Source organism: Stegostoma tigrinum, chromosome 24 (genome assembly GCF_030684315.1).
Source record: "Stegostoma tigrinum isolate sSteTig4 chromosome 24, sSteTig4.hap1, whole genome shotgun sequence".
NCBI lineage: Eukaryota > Metazoa > Chordata > Chondrichthyes > Orectolobiformes > Stegostomatidae > Stegostoma > Stegostoma tigrinum.
The window spans coordinates 45,483,429-45,505,217 of NC_081377.1; the positions used below are offsets into that span (position 1 = coordinate 45,483,429).

The 21,789-nt window shown below is 44.0% G+C and overlaps 1 protein-coding gene across 1 annotated transcript in view; it reads right to left on the bottom strand.

Moving 5' to 3' along the window:
• Positions 1 to 4,369: 4,369 nt before the first annotated feature.
• dcdc2b (doublecortin domain containing 2B) overlaps positions 4,370 to 21,789 on the bottom strand; it is an 89,411-nt gene continuing 71,991 nt past the window's right edge. Inside the window, exons 12-15 of the mRNA XM_048558296.2 lie at positions 19,529 to 19,715; positions 14,887 to 14,990; positions 13,528 to 13,590; positions 4,370 to 4,657 (exon numbers count right to left, since the gene is read on the bottom strand). Of these exons, the coding sequence (XP_048414253.1) occupies positions 4,637 to 4,657; positions 13,528 to 13,590; positions 14,887 to 14,990; positions 19,529 to 19,715 (375 nt within the window). The 3' untranslated portion in view covers positions 4,370 to 4,636. The remainder of the gene's footprint in view (positions 4,658 to 13,527; positions 13,591 to 14,886; positions 14,991 to 19,528; positions 19,716 to 21,789) is intronic.

Sequence of the window (21,789 nt, forward strand, 5' to 3'; positions counted from 1 at the left end):
CAACCTCACACTCTCCCACATTGTATTCCATCTGCCACTTCTTTGCCCACTCTCCCAGCCTGTTCAAGTCCTTCTGCAGCTGCCCTGACTCCTCAACATTACCTGTCCCTCTATGTATTTTTGTGTCAACTACAAACTTAGCAACAATGCCCTCGGTTCCTTTGTCCAGATTATTAATGTGTAATGTGAATAGTTGTGGTACGAACAATGACCCCTGCACAACTCCATTAGTCACCAGCTGCCATCCTGAAAAAGACCCCTTTATCCCTACCCTCTATCTGTGCCAGTACCTTGCCCCTCACACCATGCACTCTTTTGCACAGCCTCCTGTGCAGCAACTGGTCAAAGGCCTTCTGGAAATCCAAATAAATCACATCCACTGGTTCTCCTTTGTCTAACTTGCTCCTTACCTCCTCAAAGAATTCCAACAGGTTTGTCAGGCATAACCTCTCCTTGATGAAGATCTATTTTACCATGCACTCCCAAGCACTCTGCAATCTCATCCTTAATAACGAACTTTAAAATCTTACCAAAAACCGAGGTCAGGCTAACCGGCATAGAGTTTCCTGTCTTCTGCCTCCTTCCTTTCTTAAACGGGTGATACCACATTAGCCATTTTCCAGTTTTATGGGACGCTCCCTGATTCCAATGACTCCTGAAATATCACCACCAACTCTTCCACAATCTCTTCAGCTATCTCCTTCAGAACTCTGGGATATAGTCCACCTCTTCCTAAAGATTCATTCATCTTCAACCTTCTCAGCTTCCTTAACATTTTCTCCTCAGTGATGGCCATTCCACTCACCTCTGCTCCTGACTGCCCTGAAGTTCTGTCTTCCACCATGAAAAATGATGGTTTATTCTTTATTTCCCAGTACTACTTCTCCAGCCTCATTTTCCAGCAGCCTAATGTTCACTCTTGTCTGTTTCTTAACTTTTATACGCCGAAATAAACTCCTGCAATCTGCTTTTATATTACAGTCTAGCTCACCCTCATATTTCATTTTCTCCCTCCCCCCACCCCCATGCTTGTTTAATTGCCCTCTGCTGGTCTTTAAAGGCTCCCCAATCCTCTGACTTTCCACTGATCTCCACCACATTGCATGCTTTCTCCCATTTGCCATTATGCTGTCCTTGACTTCCCTTGTCAGCCACGGTTGCCTATTCCTTCCCTGAGCATATTTATTCTTCCTTGGGATGAATTTCTGCTGTGCTTCCTGAATCACCCCCAGTAATTCCTGTCATTGCTGTTCCACCATCTTCCTTGCTAGGCTCCCCTTCCAATCAACCCCAACCACCTCCTCGCTCATGTCTTTGTAGTTACTTTCACTCAGTTGTAATACCATTACATCTGATTCCAGCTTCTCTCTCTCAAACTGCAGGCTGAATTCTATCATTTGATGATCACTGCCCGCTAACGGTTCCTTAACCTTAAGCTTACTCACCAGGTCTGGCTCATTAGACATCACCAAATGCAGAATTGCCTAGTCCCTCATAGGCTCTACTATAATTTGATTCACAAGCTTCAGTGTCAGCGGGTCAAAATCATGGAATTTTGGGTCAACCCACAGCACATGGGCTGCAGCGGTTCAAGAAGGAAGCTCACCCCCACCTTCTCAAGGGCTACTAGAGATGGGCAAGAAATTGCTGGCCCAACAAAGGCAATCAAGACTGCTATTATTAATTCCCAAAATACAAAAGATGCTGTCAGATTCCAGGCTAACAAGTATTCCCAGCTAAGATCATGCAGTTTTGGAATTAGAATTAGGTTTATTGTCATGTGTACTCAAGTACAGTGAAAAGTTTACACTGTCACCCCACATGGCCCCATTGTTGGCCCAAAGTATCTAGGTACAAATCGTGGATACAAAATAGAGAATTTTGAGAAGATTTGTAGCTCAGGTTGAGGTTCTGGAGGTGAGTTTGCTCGCTGAGCTGGAAGGTTAGTTTTCAGACGTTTCGTCACCATTCTAGGTAACATCATCAGTGAGCCTCCGATGAGGCGCTGGTGTTATGTCCCGCTTTCTATTTATCTGGTTAGGTTTCCTTGGGTTGGTGATGTCATTTCCTGCATTGGTGATGTCATTTCCTATTCTTTTTCTCAGGGGATGGTAGATTTGCTCCAAATCAATGTGTTTGTTGATGAGAATTCCTAGAAGCATGGTATTCCAACCGGAACTCCACCAACAAACACATTGACTGTCCCTGCTCCGATCCTCCAGCCCACTGACCGTCCTGGCCCCAAGCCTCCATCCCACTGACTGTCCCTGCTCTGATCCACCAGCCCACTGACCGTCCCCACTCTGCTCCAAACCTCCAGCCCACTGACCGTCCCCACTCTGCTCCAAACCTCCAGCCCACTGACCGCCCTGGCCCCAAGCCTCCATCCCACTGACTGTCCCTGCTCCGATCCACCAGCCCACTGACCGTCCCCACTCTGCTCCAAACCTCCAGCCCACTGACCGTCCCTACTCTGCTCCAAACCTCCAGCCCACTGACCATCCCCACTCCAAGCCTCCAGCCCACTGACTGTCACCGCTCCAATCCTCCAGCCCACTGACTGTCCCTGCTCCGATCCTCCAGCCCACTGACCATCCCCACTCTGCTCCAAACCTCCAGCCCACTGACCATCCCCACTCCAAGCCTCCAGCCCACTGACTGTCACCGCTCCAATCCTCCAGCCCACTGACCGCCCCTGCTCCGAGCCTCCAGCCCACTGATCATCCCCACTCTGCTCCAAGCCTCCAGCCCACTGACTGTCCCTGCTCCGATCCTCCAGCCCACTGACTGTCCCCACTCTGCTCCAAACCTCCAGCCCATTGACCATCCCCACTCCAAGCCTCCAGCCCACTGACCATCCCCACTCCGATCCTCCAGCCCACTGACCGCCCTGGCCCCAAGCCTCCAGCCCACTCACTGTCCCTGCTCCAATCCTCCAGCCCACTGACCGCCCTGGCCCCAAGGTCCAGCCCACTGACTGTCCCTGCTCCGATCCTCCAGCCCACTGACCGTCCCCGCTCTGCCCCAAGCCTCCAGCCCACTGACTATCCCCGCTCTGCTCCAAGCCTCCAGCCCACTGATTGTCCCCAATCCAATCCTACAGCCTACTGACCATCCCCACTGTGTTCCGAGCCTCCAGCTCACTGACCGTTTCTGCTCCGAGTCTCCAGCCCACTGACTATCCCTGCTTCGAGCACCCAGCCCACTGACTGCCCCTGCTCTGCCCCGAGCCTCCAGCCCACTGACTGTCCCTGCTCCGAACCTCCAGCCCACTGACTGTTCCTGCTCTGCTCCGAGCCTCCAGCCCACTGTCTCCGCTCTGAGTGTCCAGCCCACTGACCATCCACACTCCAAGCCTCAAACCCACTGACCGTCCCTGTTCTGCTCCAGCCCACTGAACCTCCCCGCTCCGCTTGAGCCTCCAGCCCACTGACCATCCCTGTTCTGCTCCAGCCCACTGAACCTCCCCACTCCACTTGAGCCTCCAGCTTGCTCTGCTCCTGCCCTCAGCTACTCAGACGATGTCATTGCTGCTCCAAGGTAAGATTTAAAATATGCTGACAAATCTTTTAAAAAAGCATAGAAGGAGAGCAAGAAAGGTGAAAAAGAACCTCTTGATGGATTTGGGTCAGTGAATATCATTCAACATAACGTGTATCTGTGAGAATTCTACTTTTTCATCAGTGCTTCTTGTCCATTCTCACTGTGCATCTCGTTAAGCCCCACAAAGGCTATAAATGCTGCGGAGTGGGGACCAGGGCAGGGGAGCGCAGCATTGTCTAACTCTCCTTTGAATGAGCAGTAAATCCCAAAGGAAGCCCAACTCTCCCTCTACTAATTTCTTTTTACAATGTGCTGTGCAAGACAGCAGAATATCAGTCTAAAGGACAAAAATCACTTTCCTCATAAATCTCCAAAAATGATAAATTTCTCTCGTGATGGTCTCCTGTATCTACCTCAATGATTCTATTTCTCTAATCCTACTTCTCCGGTCCCCAGCAGTACAATGGCATTGGAGCATGGTGTGAGGTTAAGAGCACAAGTTGTGAAAAATCATGGCAATAATCCGATTTTACCCGTCCTGCCCCTGGTGCAAACAGTGAAACCAGGGAAGATGCTCATGCTGTCTGGCAGTTAGTTTGCCAGATATTTATTCAGATGGATCTCAGCAACCTCATATTATTCAAAGAGAATACCTGCCTCTGAGAAAGGGAGCCTGATGGATTTAAATTCAGGCTGCCCCAGTAACAAGCAGTGCATCATCCAACCCCCACGCTCCAGACAACCACATTCCATTCATTATCATTTAATTCAAAATATTTGCATTTAATTTTATTTAATATTCCATCACTATGAAATTACCATTAATCATCAAAATACAATAACTGTCTGATTTCAGAACAGTCTCTTTTATTTGCAGCCTTGGTATTATCAGTCCGTGGAAAAAACGGACTATTTCTAGAAACCCAGGTCATTCTGTGAAGGGTTGCAATGGGATTTCAAGTACAGAGATGCTACATGGCTCTGTGTCATTGAGTTTCCAATGATGAGGATGGAATGAGCTGTTCTCTCCATCCAGACACACATTGGTGGAAATTCATCTTGTTCTCAATCTTCCACTTCTCCCAAGACTTCATTAAGGTTTAGATATAAAACCCTGTGATGGAGAAATGAAATTAAAAATCATCTCCATGTGCAGTGCAGATCAAAGCCAATAAAATCACACCACAACAAGTGCACCATTCTCACTTCTAAGCTAAATGTTGGTGTTTAAAACTCACAATTTGACCTGGCCAGCTTGTTGCAAACTATAAATGCAGCTCAGCCTTAGCTGGGTGAGATTTTCAATTTTGTTAGAGGCTGATTTACCATGTTGCTTTGCTGAGGTTATTATACATTAAAATAAGACAAAGAATCAGGTAATTAAAAACAAATGGACAAAGATATCTAAAACGAACTGAGCTGTTTTTAATTTAAGGTTGTTTTTGGCCCCAGTCTGTTCTATTTTCTCTCTTCCTGAGCTGATGAAGGAGCGATGGGCATCCTGTTTATCTGTCCCAGGTCAGTCAGGGGTGAAAAGACCAGCAAGCTATTTAATCGCACAGGCTTCGTAACCGAGATCTCAACAAACATTCCCAAATTATAACATATATCAGCTACTATCCAGTATACACAGGAACACGAGTAGGCAATTCATCCCAATGAGACTCTCTGTCATTCTATATGATCAAGGCTAAGCGAATAGTTCAATATCTTTTATCCACCCCATCTCCATAACTACTGGTCAATAGAAATCTATCAATCTGTACCTTAAACATACTCAAGGACTGAGTTTCAACAGCGTCCTGTGGTAGAGAATTCCAAAGGGTCGTAATTAAGGATAATCAAGGTACAGAGGAAAATAATTTTTCCACATATCAAATCTAATTGACATGCCCCTTATTTTGAAATGGTGCCCCTGGATTTAGACTCCCCACCCAGAGGAAACATCTTACCTACATCCATTCTGTCTAATACTAATTGTAAAAATCTCATCTTACTTGGAACTGGCATCTGACCTCGTGACCTTCTGGTTTATTATCACAACTTTTATCAGGTGCAGAGATGATAAGAACTGCCAATGCTGGAGTCAGAGATAACACAGTGTGGAGCCCCGACCCAAAACGACAGCTTTCGTGCTCCTCTGATGCTACCTGGCCAGCTGTGTTCCTCCACCTCAACGCTGTGTTATCTTTATCAGGTACACTCTGCATTGCAGAATAGTAAAGTGGGAAAACTTAGCAATAGGGTGCAGTACAGAAGAGATGCCAGGGTAGAGGGATTTTGGGAGTTTATATCAAGAGCTTTTTGACAGTGAAAGGACAAGGCTATGTTGGCTGTCTGTGAAAAACTGCTTGTGTGAGAATGCTATGTCGAGTCTCTGCCTCTACCAGATAAGGAACAATAACCTAATTATAAAAACACTAAGATGCCATTGTCAATACCAAGAAAATTGTTTCCTCAAACACGTAAGGTAACAACAACCTCCATGGTTGTCATAGAGGTAGAAATTAAGTTAAAGAAGGAATAGTGTCCTTACGGCAGCTGTCAGTAAGTAAATAAACGGGGAACTGAGCTGATATGTAGAAGTGTCAGAGGTGAAAAAGCAAATAATAAAAGTCAAGAGAGATTATGAAAGAAGGCAGACTGAACACAAAGGGGAACCCCAAAGTCTTCCAATAGGACATCAATCATAAAGGGGTGGTAAATGGATTAGGGTTGATTAGGAATCAAATAAAGACATGTACACGTGGAGCCAAGAGGCATGACTGAGATGATACTTTTCATCTGTCTTCACCCACAAGGCAGATGGAGACAAAGAAGGAACTCAGTCACTAGAACAGTTTAAAATTGATAAGATGGAATTTTGGATAAGCTGTCAGTAATTAAAGTTGATAAAATGTGAGGCTGGATGAACGCAGCAGGCCCAGCAGCATCTCAGGAGCACAAAAGCTGACGTGTCAGGCCTAGACCCTTCATCCTGGATTCTCCAGCATCTGCAGTTCCCATTATCACAGTAATTAAAGTTGATCAGGCACTGGGACCAGATGAGATGAACCCAAGCATATCGAAGGAAGTGAGAGTGGAAATTGTAGAGGCTCTGGAAACAATTGTTCAATATTCCCTGGATTCAGGTGCCAGAGAATTGGAGAATGACACATTTTATGTTCTTGCTCAAAAAAGATTGTGAAGATTGGCCCAGAAGTTACAAACCACTCCGTCCAACGTCAATATTGGTGAAACTTCTCGAAACAATTATTCGGGAAAGGATTCATAAACACACGGAGAACTAGGCTTATGGATCCAGGGATGTGACACTTCAGCTGTGAGGAAAGATTGGAGAGGATGGGACTTAATAAGGTCAGCTGATTTTGTCCTTTACTTCCAGCAGGGGCAACTAATCAACCTGAGGAGGGAAGAATGTCCATGGAAAACCTCTTGGGCATTTGCTGAAACACTGTGGAGGGAAGTCACTGAAACCTCTGGAACTTGGCTCATGTCCAAAATGTTAAAGGGGAATGTGTGCTGTATTTACTCACCAGGTGTTTTAGAAAGGCTCTAACTGAACTTTTTATCATTTAGGACCAGAAAATTGCCTGTAGTGCTCCTCATGATCAGTTAATAAACATTTTATAAACCAATGTGTGTACGAGAGAGTGAGAGGGTGTAAGAGAGTATATGAGAGAGAGTGACTGTGAGTGCATGTGTATTGAGAGAAAGAGTGGGAGAGCATAAGAGAGAGAGTGTGTGTGTGTGTGTGTGTGTGTGTGTGTGTGTGATGAGAAAGAGTGTGGAAGGGTGTGAGTGTGTGACAGAGTTTGAGTATGTACGTGTGAGAGAGAGTGTGCATGTGTATGAGAGAAAGCGAGAAAGAAGAGAGTGTGAGAGGCTGTGAGTTTGTGTGAGAGGGTTTGACTGCCAGTGAGAGTATGAATGCATATGTATATTGGACCCACTCTCCATGTGTTAAATAAGCACAACACAATCCAATCTTGGATTTCTTTGTTGACAGGTGGGATTTTCGAACTTTTGCATTCATTTATATTTTTTGAGAAATACCAAGAAGGAAGCAAGCTCTGAGGTGTGCCTTTGTTTCTGGGCTCTATGTCTCAACTCTTAATAACCTACACTTTTCTAGTTCACAGTCACCCAGTCAAACCCAACACTGCTGGTCCTTGGAAAGTTTGCATTGTTGGCACAAGCAAAAACCAGATATGGTAATTGGAGGCTGTTAATTTTTAAATGCAATTTTTGGTTAAAAAGTGAAAATGACAATGAGGAGGGAGACTGTATACAGGCACCCCCCAAAGGAATCAGCTGATGATCAGCTTAGCAGTTTTTGTTGCGATTAGTAAAGACTGTGTGAAAGAGAAAACTCAGCATTTTGCCATGGCCCGTGACCCTCTTTAAAACAGTGACCCCTGGCCTGCCTCAAAGGACAAGTGGCAGGATTTACCATAACCTTGATTGGCAAACTGCTTGTCTGCATCTAATTAGTACTAAAATAAAACAAGGAGCGGCAGACGCTGAACATCTGAAGCAAAAACAGAAATTGCAGGAGAAACTCAGCAGTTCCAGCAGCCTCTGTGGAGGCAGAAACAGAGGTAAGCTTTGAAGAGCAGAGGCCCTTCTGGCTTTGTTTCTAACTAGTGCTGATCATTTCAAATTAGGCCTGACTGAGCTTTCATCAGTGCCTCAGGTGAGTCTATCCGATATCTGCTCCATGAGGCATTCAAGAGGGACATTGGGTAATTATCTGAATGGAAAGGGTGTGCAGGGAAACGAAGGAAAGGCAGGAGATTGGCATTAGGTCATGATGCTCATTTGAAGAGGCAGTACAGTCATCGTGGGCCGATTGGCCTGCTCTGGTATCATAACAATTCTGAGAGTCGGTGAAAGTGAATCAAAGCTCAGCGCTGACTCAGCATGTCACTGAGCTGACTGCACTCGTTACAGTTCACGGTGTGTCTCACAAATGTTCCAGCCACTGTGCTGGCTCTCTCACACACAACCTGTTTCAAAGCTTCTTTAAATTTCACTTCAGTGCTGTCGTTTTGTAGTCTGGGTTGTTTTTAAATAATGCTCAAAACCTTTGCGGGGAACCTTAACTAATGCAGGATAAGAATGTTCCACCAGTTCAGAGGACGGAATACTATTTGTCCATGCAGCAAATCTGCTGACATTGTACAATCCAGAGACAGATCATTGCTCTGGGCCCAATCTGCAAATTCAAACCTAGGCTTTTGTGAGGAATTGAGGCTTTCAGATCAAAAATTCCAATGAATGTATTAAGACATGAGATATTTCAAAAGATACGGTTAATGTCATTATTGTGAAATGTGCATTTATTTCATAAGAAGTTTCAAGTATTGAGGGAAAAGATGATAAAGGCCAGCAAGAATTGGTTGGTCCTGTTTTATGCCATAGATTTTCAATAAAGCATTTTGAGTGATTTGTTGGAACCTGGTAGTCAGCATTATATTGTCAAAGTGTTATGCGTTTACTGAAGCACATCCCAATACTAACATGGACACATTTGTAATGCGATAAAATTGGGACAAACTGTGTGAGGAGTGTGACAAGACAACATTATGTTGAGCAGACAGGAAGTATATAGGTATCTAATATTCTGTTTATGATTTTTTACATGAAAAGCAAAACCTCAAGCCAGTTTTCTGAGATTTTGATTTCCTTGCACAAGTATGGGCTGAGGTTAGAAACAGGAAAGGAGAAGTCACCCTGTTGGGAGTTTTCTATAGGCCTCCGAACAATTCCAGAGATGTAGAGGAAAGGATAGCAAAGATGATTCTCGATAGGAGTGAGAGAGACAGGGTAGTTGTCATGGGGGACTTCAACTTTCCAAATATTGACTGGGAATGCTATAGTTCGAGTACTATAGATGGCTCAGTTTTTGTGCAGTGTGTGCAGGAGAGCTTCCTGATACAGTATGTAGATAGGCCAACAAGGGGCGAAGCCACATTAGATTTGGTACTGGGTAATGAGCCTGGCCAGGTGTTAGATTTGGAAGTAGGTGAGCACTTTGGTGATAGCGATCACAATTCTGTTATGTTTACTTTAGTGATGGAAAGGGATAGGTGTATACCACTGGGCAAGAGTTATAGCTGGGGGAAAAGGCAATTACGATGAGATTAGGCAAGATTTAGGGACTATAGGATGGGGAAGGAAACTGCAGGGGATGGGCACAGTAGAAATGTGGAGCTTATTCAAGGAAAAGCTCCTGTGTGTCCAAGATAAGTATGTACCTGTCAGGCAGGGAGGAAGCTGTAGAGTGCGGGAGCCGTGGTTTACGAAGGAGGTGGAATCTCTGGTCAAGAGGAAGAAGAAGGCTTATGTTAGGATGAGATGTGAAGGCTCACTTAGGGCGCTTGACGGCTATGAGGTAGCCAGGAAAGACCTAAAGAGAGAGCTCAGAAGAGCCAGGAGGAGACATGAGAAGTTGTTGGTGGATAGGATCAGGGTAAATCCTAAGGCTTTCTATAGGTATTTAAGGAATAAAAGAATGACGAAAGTAAGATTAGGGTCAATCAAGATAGTAGTGGTAAGTTGTGTGTGGAGTCAGAGGAGATAGGGGAAGCACTAAATGAATATTTTTCAACAGTATTCACTCTAGAAAACGACAATGTTGTTGAGGAGAATACTGAGATACAGGCTACTAGACTAGGTGGGATTGAGGTTCACAAGGAAGAGGTATTAGAAATCTTACAGAGTGTGAACATAGATAAGTCCCCTGGGCCAGATGGGATTTATCCTAGGATCCTCTGGGAAGCCAGGGAGGAGATTGCCAAGCCTTTGGCATTGATCTTTAACTCGTCATTGTCTACAGGAATAGTGCAGACGACTGGAGGATAGCAAATGTGGTTCCCCTGTTCAAGAAGGGGAGTAGAGACAACCCTGGTAATTATAGACCAGTGAGCCTTACCTCAGTTGTTGGTAAAGTGTTGGAAAAGGTTATAAGAGATAGGATTTATAATCATCTGGAAAAGAATAAATTGATTAGGGATAGTCAGCACTGTTTTGTGAAGGGTAGGTTGCGCCGCACAAACCTTATTGAGTTCTTTGAGAAGGTGACCACACAGGTAGATGAGAGTAAACCGGTTGATGTGGTGTATGTGGATTTTAGCAAGGCGTTCGATAAGGTTCCCCACAGTAGGCTATTGTACAAAATGCAGAGGAATGGGATTGTGGGAGATATAGCAGTTTGGATCGGAAATTGGCTTGCTGAAAGAAGACAGAGGGTGGTAGTTGATGGGAAATGTTCATCCTGGAGACCAGTTACTAGTGGCTTACTGCAAGGGTCGGTGTTGGGTCCACTGCTGTTTGTCATTTTTATAAATGACCTGGATGAGCGCGTAGAAGGATGGGTTAGTAAATTTGCAGACGACACTAAGATCGGTGGAGTTGTGGATAGTGACGAAGGATGCTGTAGGTTGCAGACAGACAGAGATAAGCTGCAGAGCTGGGCTGAGAGGTGGCAAATGGAGTTTAATGTGGACAAGTGTGAGGTGATGCACTTTGGTAGGAGTAACCAGAAGGCAAAGTACAGGGCTAATGGTAAGATTCCTAGTAGTGTAGATGAGCAGAGAGATCTCGGTGTCCATGTACACAGATCCTTGAAGTTGCCAGCCAGATTGACAGGGCTGTTAAGAAGGCATACAGTGTTTTAGCTTTTATTAATAGAGGGATCGAGTTCCGGAACCAAGAGGTTATGCTGCAGCTGTACAAAACTCTGGTGCGGCCGCACTTGGAGTATTGTGTACAGTTCTGGTCACCGCATTATAAGAAGGATGTGGAAGCTTTGGAAAGGGTGCAGAGGAGATTTACTAGGATGTTGACTGGTATGGAGGGAAGGTCTTACGAGGAAAGGCTGAGGGACTTGAGGCTGTTTTCGTCAGTGAGAAGAAGGTTGAGAGGTGGCTTAATTGAGACATATAAAATAATCAGAGGGTTAGATAGGGTGGATAGGGAGACCCTTTTTCCTAGGATGGTGATGGCGAGCACGAGGGGGCATAGCTTTAAATTGAGGGATGAAAGATATAGGACAGATGTCAGAGGTAGTTTCTTTACTCAGAGAGTAGTAAGGGAATGGAACGCTTTGCCTGCAACGGTAATAGATTCGCCAACTTTAAGCACATTTAAGTCACCATTGGACAAGCATATGGACGTGCATGGAATAGTGTAGGTTAGATGGGCTTGAGATCAGTATGACAGGTCGGCTCAACATCGAGGGCCGAAGGGCCTGTACTGTGCTGTTATGTTCTATGTTCTATGTAAGTATATAAATGAAATAATCAAAAGCCCCCAAACTCTTCCCACATCGTATGTATGTGCGTGCATGTGTGTACGTGCGTGTGTGTACGTGCATGTGTGTGCGTGCGTGTGTGTGCGTGCGTGTGTGTGCATGTATGTGTGTGTTTGTGAATGGTCTGCGTCTGCATGTGAGAATGAATGGTGTGTGTATCTCTGTGTTTGTCTGTATGTGACTGTGTGTGTGTTTGTGTGTGTGTGTGTGTTTGTGTGTGTCTAGCAAATCTACCAAACACCACGTTCACTATTCTATCTACGTTGGACTCCATTTTTAGGGAACTATGAACCTGCACTCCAAGGTCTCTTTGCTCAGCAACACTCTACAGGACCTTATCATTAAGTATACAAATCCTGACCTGATTTGCTTTTCCAAAATGCAGCACCTCACTTTTATCTAAATTAGACTCCATCTGCCACTCCTCAGCCCATTGGCCCATTTGATCAAGGTCCCGTTGTACTCTGAGGTAGCCTTCTTCACTGTTCATTATGCTTCCAATTTTGGTGTCAGTTAATGATGTTCTTTGAGAATGTGCATATGAAGCAGGAATGCCAGTGCATGGGCTTGTAGGATGGCAGAGACTTGAGCATAGTTGTAGTAAGGAGAGTGAAGACACAGCATGAGATACTGTGAGCTGAAGGGAATAGAATAACATCCAACGACGAACCAGCCAGAGCTGCTCATCAGGAGGCCTTGGTAAGTGAAGTGAAATTATATTCAAGGTGTCAATTGCAGTGACTCCCCTGAGTTATCTTTTGTGATGTTATGCTGATATTTGGGTTAATTTCTGCAAACACTTTCAGCCAGATATTGGAGTGAACGCTGGGGTTGAGGGTGTGGGGGTTCATGCTGTGTTGCTGTCATGGGCCACCCCTCTCTCTGCTCACCACTGCTGAAAGCTAACTTTGTCTCAAAGAATCCAGTTCAGTGAGAGTAAGTGGGTTCATTGATTTTAGAGCAGACGCTGAATCGAATTTTGATAAAAATTTGTGAGAATAAAGAATTGAACAATTGTTTTAATTTGAAGAATAAACACGTTTATTGTGAGCTGACACAGTCGTGAAGTTAGACCCTAGGCCCGAAACGTCAGCTTTTGTGCTCCTAAGATGCTGCTTGTCCTGCTGTGTTCATCCAGCTCCACATTTTGTTAATGTTGTTTACTAATTTGGAGACTCAAATCTATTTTCTCTCAATTATCTGTTATTTTCTGCGAAAGCATTAACTCAAAGGATTAGGCTGTTATCATTGACAACTGGATGCCACCACATTGTCCAAATATTCATTTTCCATATTGAAGCTTTGATAATGGGGATTTAAGCACTTGGGTCACAGTTGGGTCAGATCCTGTTCTGCTCGGAGTTCTAGTGTTGGCGCACACAGGCTTCCCAGCACGGGGTCCTGGTTAGCAACTTGGGGCAATGAACTTTCTCTTCCTGGGGCTAACTGCATAAGCCTGATTCTTGACCCAACTGAGATGATTCACTCCGCACAACCGCATAAATTCAGTCTGGGATCTTGCTGTTCTACCTGGACAGTGTTTACAGTAACGAACATGACTAACAGGAGTGTGACACAGAGATTTTATTGCTGCTTTTCAAGTAGCTGCAGGATTATCAATGATGAAATGGCTAAAGAGTGTAACAATCTCTGGTTGCTGTTAATACCTCTTCAACATGATAAGCCCCCTCTTCAGGAATAACTTCATCTTCCACAGTTTCTGCTACTCTCTGCAAAATATCAAAGTGATTCCCTGAGCACAATCCACATTATTCCTGTAACCTTTACATTCACAGCATTTATCTCCTCATAGAATTAAAGAAAATCACATATTCAGGAATAATCCGAAGTCAGACATAATTTCCTTCAATTACTTTGGTTACAAACACGAATTTCCAAACACACCTAATATCCAGAGCCCTCAGGCAGACTGGCATGTTAGTAGAACTTGCGGGTGTTTTGTTTTGATAATGCTTTGGTTGTAAATTGTTTTCTGTCAATTTAGTTTAGACTCAGTCACTAAAATAAATTGAAGCATTAATATGTAGGACGTCTGGAAGCAGCGCAGTGGGAAAGTAAAGCATCATGGGGTTGTAGGCATCAAGTCAGACTGAGATTCGCAGAGAATCCATTTTTGAGGTAAACAGGTTCCATCAATTGTAGAGGTGGTCCTTATACCACTCCCCCATCCCACCCTATTGCTTCTCAGGAAAATGCTCGATGAAATTTACAGCCTGTCACGCGGTAATGACTGCCTCCAGAATTCGCTGGTCTCCACTGAAGACAGTACCACCCAGCACATCCTTCATACTCAAGGGACTTTACCATGGAGTTCCTGACAACAGGTGAGGTTGGCAGGATGGGCTCATGTGGACAGGGTCACCAGAGATTGAGGGGCACAGTGGAATGGTTTGGAGTTTTAATTTAGTTTTGTTTCAATGTGAGCATCACCAGCAAGGCCAGCATTTTTCCCTAATTGCCCTTGAACCGAATGGCTGAAGGCACTTTCTGAAGGCAATTAACTGTCATCCACAGTGCTATAGGTCTGGAGTCACATAGGGGCTAGGCTAGGTAAAGATGGTGAATTTCCTTCTTCAAAATGAAATGATTAAAAGTAGTTAGTAAACAAGGTGGGTTTAATAACAGTAAATCAATGGTAATTTTACAATCACCATGTCTGAATGTAAGCTTTTGATTTCAGTAATTTTGATTCACTGAAGTTAAATCTCATCAGGTGTCGTCATAGAAACATAGTATCATCGAATCCCTGCAGTTCAGAAGCAGGCGCTTAGGCCCAAGTCCAGACTGATCGCCCAAAGAGCATCTCACCCAAACCCACACCCCTACCCTTATCCTGTAACCCAGCATTTCCCTTGGCTAATCCACCTGACCTGCACATCCTGGACAAACAAACCTATTCTTTGCTCTGGATCTTAATTGTGAGGGCCTCGAGAAATCAAATGTATTTCATCACGCTATTTTTGTGTGCTGAAGTGGGTGCCTCTGCAGTTAAAATAATCTCTAACCTTATCAATCGGCAGTTCCACCTTGGTATTTTCATCCTCAGGAATCTCCTGAGCTCCTTGCAGCTCAGCTCGTTTCTCAGTCACTTTAAAAACACTCCCGTCATCTGATGGATATAAAGATGATTGAATTGACTGCAGCAGTCAGTGAAACAAAAGATGAGAGCATCTCAATTAACATGCACATTACGAGGAACATTGTTCTATCTCGCTCATCATTAAAACCGCTGGGGCGTAGCTAAACAATAACAATTCCTCCGAAAACCTCTAAGCTGCTGATTCATCTCAGGACAAGGCAAACTGACTTGTGCCAAACTACATTAAGAACATCAGCTGCAGCATTTCGAGATAGATTCCGAATAGACTTAGATCTGACTCAACTGGGAATAAGTGGCATGTGGACACACCATCCCCTGCTGCTTCTGTCCAAGAGGCTGGTTACAACCAAGTTATTGTGAGATGTTTCTGGAGCTGCTCTGATGAGGTAAAGCACGAGACTGTATGAAAGGCTTTGCATTCTGTTTCGCTCCTTGCCATTCCTCCTTCATCAACAAAACATCGCAGATGGTCAAAAGGGTTTTTGAAACAACCTAACATTATCTGATCCAGGTAGGAACAGAGAAAATAATTCTGGAGTTTCTAATGTTCGTCAATCAATAACTTGATAGGACTGTCATTTTTAAGGTATTTTTGAGAAATTAATAAAAACACAATAAAATCAATTCAAAATGTGAGCGATTGCTACATTAAACACACAGACAAGCAGTCTTTCATTTTCAGATATAAAAGAGTCTCTCTCAACATTTTGAGGCATTAACAAAGTGAGAATTGTTCCTAAAAAAGTGAATGTGGAATAATTAGTACTGGAAAATTGGGAGAAGGTAGATGAATTGAAACAGGTAATTTGAATCAGATTTTGTTGGAGGAAATAGGATGGATCCCGGAAATAGACGTAAGTCAGGAAGTGGAAAGGAAGAAAGTAAATGACAATCTCCGGAAATGATCCTAATATATTGTTGGAGCTGCTGGTTGATACATGCCTGCTCCCTGATGGACTTCATCCAAAGGGTTTTCACAGAAGTGGCTTGAGAGAGAAACACAAAAATTGCCAGAGAAGTTCAGCAGGTCTGTGAAATAACTAAGTCACCCTTCATTTACATGTACACAGTACGCTAGCTACAGTGCAGCCAGGTCAGAATCAGTCCCTGATGTGAGGAAACTCTGAATCTCCTGCTTAATCTGTCACCCAGGGGTCCCTGATTGGCCCAGGGTAACAACCCCAATCAAGGATCTCATAGTCAATGAGATCCACCTGGTTCCAATCGCTACAGTCTGGGAACAACCAGATTTCACGTTTTGAGTCTGATATGACTTCTTCGGAGCTGAAAGGAGTGGGATTTTTTTAAACACTTTTGACAGAGTTGGACGAGGGGTGAAGGGAATAGATGACGTTTAAGCCCCCAGTGTGAAAGTGTTAATGGTGGAGAACAAAAGAAAATGGAATATAGGTGTATATCGAGGTCCCAAAGACAGACAAGTCTGGGGCTGGGGTGTAGTAAAAATGGAGAGCAGATGTAAAATAGTCAGTCTCTGAAGTTGTGCATTTCAATGCTGAGCTCTCGTGGCTGTAAAGAGCTTTGGTGGAGAGTGAGGTGTTGCTCATTGAGCTTGTGTTGTGTTTCAATCTCTACAAACATCTAAAATGAAAAAGAGTGGCTATGGTAAAAATTGGTCCTTTAGAAGATGAGAAGGGGAGGGTTTATAATTGGAAATAAGGAAATAGCCAAGGCATTGAGCAGGTATTATGTGTGTCAGTCTTCACATTGGAGGACATGAATAACATAGAACATAGAACAATACAGCGCAGAACAGGCCCTTCGGCCCTTGGAAAACAGCAAATGTTATGCTCCTGTTTAAAAAATGAGGTAGACAGAAGATGGGGAATTATAAGTCTGTTAAGTTCTGTAGGGGGATATGCTTTAATCTATCATCAGGGAAGAAATAGCAAGATATTTAGATAGAAATTGTCCCATTGAGCAGAAGCAGCATGGTTTCATAAAGGTCAGGTCATGTTTAACTAATTCACTGGAATTCTATGAAGACATTACAAGCACAGTGGACAATGGGGACCCAGTAGATGTGGTCTATCTGGATTTCTAAAAGGCATTCAGCAAGGTGCCGCACAAAAGGATGCTAAATAAGATAAAAGTGCACTGCGTTATAGACAATGTGTCAACATGGATCAAGGACTGGTTAACTAACAGGAAGCAAAGAGTGGGGATAAATGAGTGCTTTTGTGGTTGGCGATAAATAACTAGTGGTGTGCCTCAGGGATCAGTGTTGGGACTGCAATTGTTGAGAAGTTACATAGATGATATGGAGTTGGGACCACATATAGTGTGTCAGTATGCAGAGGACTCAAAGTTTGCAGAGGGATATAAAAAGTTCAAGTGAGTAGGCAAAGGTCTGGCAGATGGAGTAAAATGTTGATAAATTTTGGTAGGAATAACACTAAAAAGGACTATTACTTGAACAGTAAAAAATTGCAGCATGCTGCTGTGCAGAGGGACCTGATTGTCCTTGTGCATGAATCACAGAAGGTTGGTTTGCAAGTGCAGCAGGTAATTAAGAAGGTAATGGAATTTTGTCCTTGATTGCAAGGGGGATTGAGTTTAAAAGCAGGGAGGTTATGTTACTGCTGTATCGGTGCTGGTGAGGCCAGGCCTACAGATCCGTCTGCAGTTTTGGCCTCCTTACTTGAGAGAGGGTGTACTGGCCTGGAGGGAGTGCAGAGGAATTTCACTAGGTTGATTCCAGAGTTGAGATGGTTGGCTTAGAGGAGAGACTGGGTAGACTGGGATTATAAGATTTGGAATTTAGAAGAATGAGGGGAAGGGAATTATGAAGAGAATAGATAAGATAGAAGCAGGGATGATGTCTCCGCTGCTGGGTGAAACTAAAATAAAACAGCATCAGCTCTAAATGAGGAGGAGCAGATGTAAGACTGAATTCAGGAGGAACTGCTTCATCCACAGTGTTGTGAATCTGTGGAATTCCCTGCCCTAGTGGTCGAGGCTTCCTCATTGAATGTTTTTAAAGTTAAGATAGATAATTTTTTGAACAGTAAAGTAATTAAGGTTTATGGTGACCAGGTAGGTGAGCGGAACTGAGGCCATAAAAAGATCAGCCAAGTTCTTATTAAATGACGGAGCGGGCTTGAAAGGGCAAATAGCTTACTCCTGCTCCTGGATCTTATGTTCATTGGGACATTACATCAGGCCCAGGATGGAAATATTAGCATGGCAGCACGGTGGATTATTGAAATGGTAAGCAACTGGAAAGTCAGGCTTGTTTCTACAGTGAAGGTGTCCCATAACCGGTCAGTGAGTCCATAATATTTATGGCTCAATGGGGATGTGCAGGGAGACAGATGGGTACATAAAGACCAGTTGGGAATGTCAGAATCTGTCTCCCATATCCATTATCCCGGAGGTAGAAGGGAGAGGGCGAATTGAGCACGTCTCTGCCATTGTGAGCAGGTATACCCAAGTTGGCTTGTTAAAGACGTATTTCGGAGAATACCTGAAATTTCCCAGCCGTCACTAGGCCCCTGAGGTATCTTGGGAAAAGGCTGCTGCCTGGAAACAGCCTCTTAGGAATGGGCCGGCACGCCAGGCTGCCTGAGGCTCTCCCTGTCTGCCTTCCAGCTGCAGCTATTGGCCACCGGGGAGTGGGGGGGCAGGGAACAGCTCTAAACTGGTCACTAATGGCTCCTTGGTCTGAATTTTTAAAGGTCAGAGAGGTGCAATTCTTCCTGTCTTCTCCAGAGCCTCCTATTGGCTCATTGGTTTAATTGGATGAAAGGCTGCCCTCTGGCTGTTAACTGGTCCACATTCAAGGGAAAAAATGGTGGGGAGTGATTATTTCTAAAACAGAGTGGGCTTCAGATCCTGATTTCTGCCAGACATATGCAAAAGAGTGTGATGGAGCAAGGGAAAATGTGAATGAGAGACAGAGAGAGAGAGAGGGAGTGTGTGTGTGCGAGACAGAGTGCGGGACTGGGAATGAGTGAGAGAGCTTGTGTGGGAGTGGGAGTGTGTATGGTAGTCAGGGTGTGTGTGTGTGTGTTGGAGAAAGTGTGTGGGAAAGAGAGAGTGGGAGTGAACACGTGGATGTGGGAATTAGAGTTTGTGTGAGAGTTCTGAGGGAGGGTCACCGGCCCCAAAATGTTAATTCTGTTTTCTCCTCCGCAGATGCTGCCAGACCTGCTGAGCTTTTCCAGCAACTTTGTTTTTGTTCCTGATTTACAGCATTGACTGTTCTTTTGGCTTTTATTAGAGTTTGCGTGTTTGAAAAAGAATGCTGGTAGTGAAATAATAACAAACTAGACTTTTTTTACAATCTTAACAGCCTCTCATTCTCTCGAGCAGGAGATTAATGGTTGTTGATAATATTTGACTGCATTCTACCTGCTGCAAGAACATGAAAATATCCCAGTTACATGAATCATAGCAAAATCTCAAACCCTTACGAGCAAAGGCGAAAATTGAAGAGAAGATTATCAAGGTGAGAGTGTTACTTTCATTTCCTGTTGGTGCTAAAATGTGCTTAACAAAACTTCAGTTTTGAAAATGAGAATTCTTACCTTTGGCAGAATCCCTGAGGTGTGGATTGTTCATCAGATTCCGATTTGATTTCACTCGAACGGGCTTTGCAAAGAAGATAGATTCCTGGTTGTTGTTCTTTCTTCCTTTCCTCTTCATCATCTGCGCTGAGACAAGGATTTGACCTGTTCCTGCATCTCCTGTTGACTGGACTCTCCTCTTATCTGACTGAAAATAGATTGGGATTGTCCTTTATGTTATATTTGCAAAACCGCATCCACTCCATTTTTCTGTATCTCATTCCCAGGATGAGGGTGTTGCTGTCTAAGCTACCACATGTCTATCACCTCAATTACTGTGGACAAAGTGGGTCTGAGTTCCCTTCCTGAACCACTGCAGTGCGTGTGCTGTGCATACACCCACCATGCTGTTAGGAATGGATCTCCCTGTATCTTTCAATTATTTTCTCTCCAGTATACACAGCTGGCCTCCCCTTTAATGAATCTTGATTTCAGGAGATTTCTCCACAGTGTGGTAAGGCCTTTTTAGGCCCCACTATGGAAGGTGCAGAATTCTGATCTGACTTTTTAAATTTCTAAACATATAAAAGCAAATTACAATGGATCCTGAAAATCTGAAATATTAAACAGAAAGTGCTGGAGAAATTCAGCAGGTCTGGCAGCATCTTTTGAAAGAGAAGCAGTTCTTTTTGGCAATTCCAGCCCAGTAGTCTTAGATTCATTGGAACACCTCACCCATTGCCCTGGTTTATCACAGAGCAGTGCGAAAGGAAGGGCGAAAGAGGAACACCAAAGAATTAGAGACCAGTTAGCCTAACACTTGTGGTGGGAATTTGTTGGAGTCTAAAATCAAAGATGGAGTAAGCGAACATCTTAAAATTTCTGTTAGTCAGGGAGAGCCAGCATGGATACACCACAGGTAGGTCATTCCTGACAAACTTCCCTGAATTTTTTGAAGAGATGACTGACGTAGTGGATAGGAAATGCCAATGGATGTCATTCTGATGGGTTTCCTGAAGGCATTTGATAAAGTCCCACATAAGATACTGCAAACTGAGGACAAATTAGTGATATGGCCGGGAAATTGGCTGAGTGGCACTCAACAGAAAATAGGAATTATGGGCAGGTATTCAAATTGGCAGGATGTGACCAGATGTGACCAGAGAGGCATAGACAGAGTTGATAGCCAGAGACTATTTCCCAGGGCAGAAATGGCTAGCACGAGGGGTCATAGTTTTAAGCTGGTTGGTGGAAAGTATAGAGGGGATGTCAGAGGCAGGTTCTTTACGCAGAGAGTTGTGAGAGCATGGAATGCGTTGCCAGCAGCAGTTGTGGAAGCAAGGTCATTGGGGTCATTTAAGAGACTGCTGGACATGTATATGGTCACAGAAATTTGAGGGTGCATACATGAGGATCAATGGTCGGCACAACATTGTGGGCTGAAGGGCCTGTTCTGTGCTGTACTGTTCTATGTTCTATGTTCTATGTGACCGGATCCTAGACGCATCTGTACGAGGGCCTCAATTATTCACATTATTTATTAGCAATATGAATAATGACATAAAAATCATATATCTCACTTTGCTGGTAACACTACATCAGGTAGCATGGTAGGCAATGTGGATAATAACATAAAGTTACAAAAGGACATTGACAGATTAGATGAATGGGCAAAACTGTGGCAGACATGGTTGAATGTAATTGTGAGGTTATTCACTTTGGACTGAAAAATGATGGATCAGAGTACTTTCTAGATGGTATGTAACTAAATGCAATGGGTATCTATAGAGACTTGGGGGTTCAGGTGCAGGGATCTTTAAAATATCACAAACAAATACAAAAAATAATCAGGAAAATTAATGGAATGCTGGCCTTGATATCCAGAGAACTGGAGTACAAGGATACAGACATTAAGCCACAGTTACACAAAACCCTGGTTAGACCCCACTGGGAGGACTGTGAGCAGATCTGGGCACCATCCCTCAGAAAGGATACATTGGCCTTGGAGGGGGTACAATGCAGGTTTACAGGAATTGTACCCAGACTTCAGGGGTTAGGTTAGAAAGAGACATTATACGAATCATCCTTCCTTGTCATCCAGCTCCACACTTTGTTATTTTGGATTCTCCAGCATCTGCAGTTCCCATGATCTCTGTTATATGAATTAAGCCTGTTTTGTCTGGAATTTAGAAGGTTAAGAGGTGATCTATTCACAGTTTTCAAGGTATTAACAGGAAAAGACAGGATAAGACCTGAACTGGAGGGGCACCAATATCCTGGGC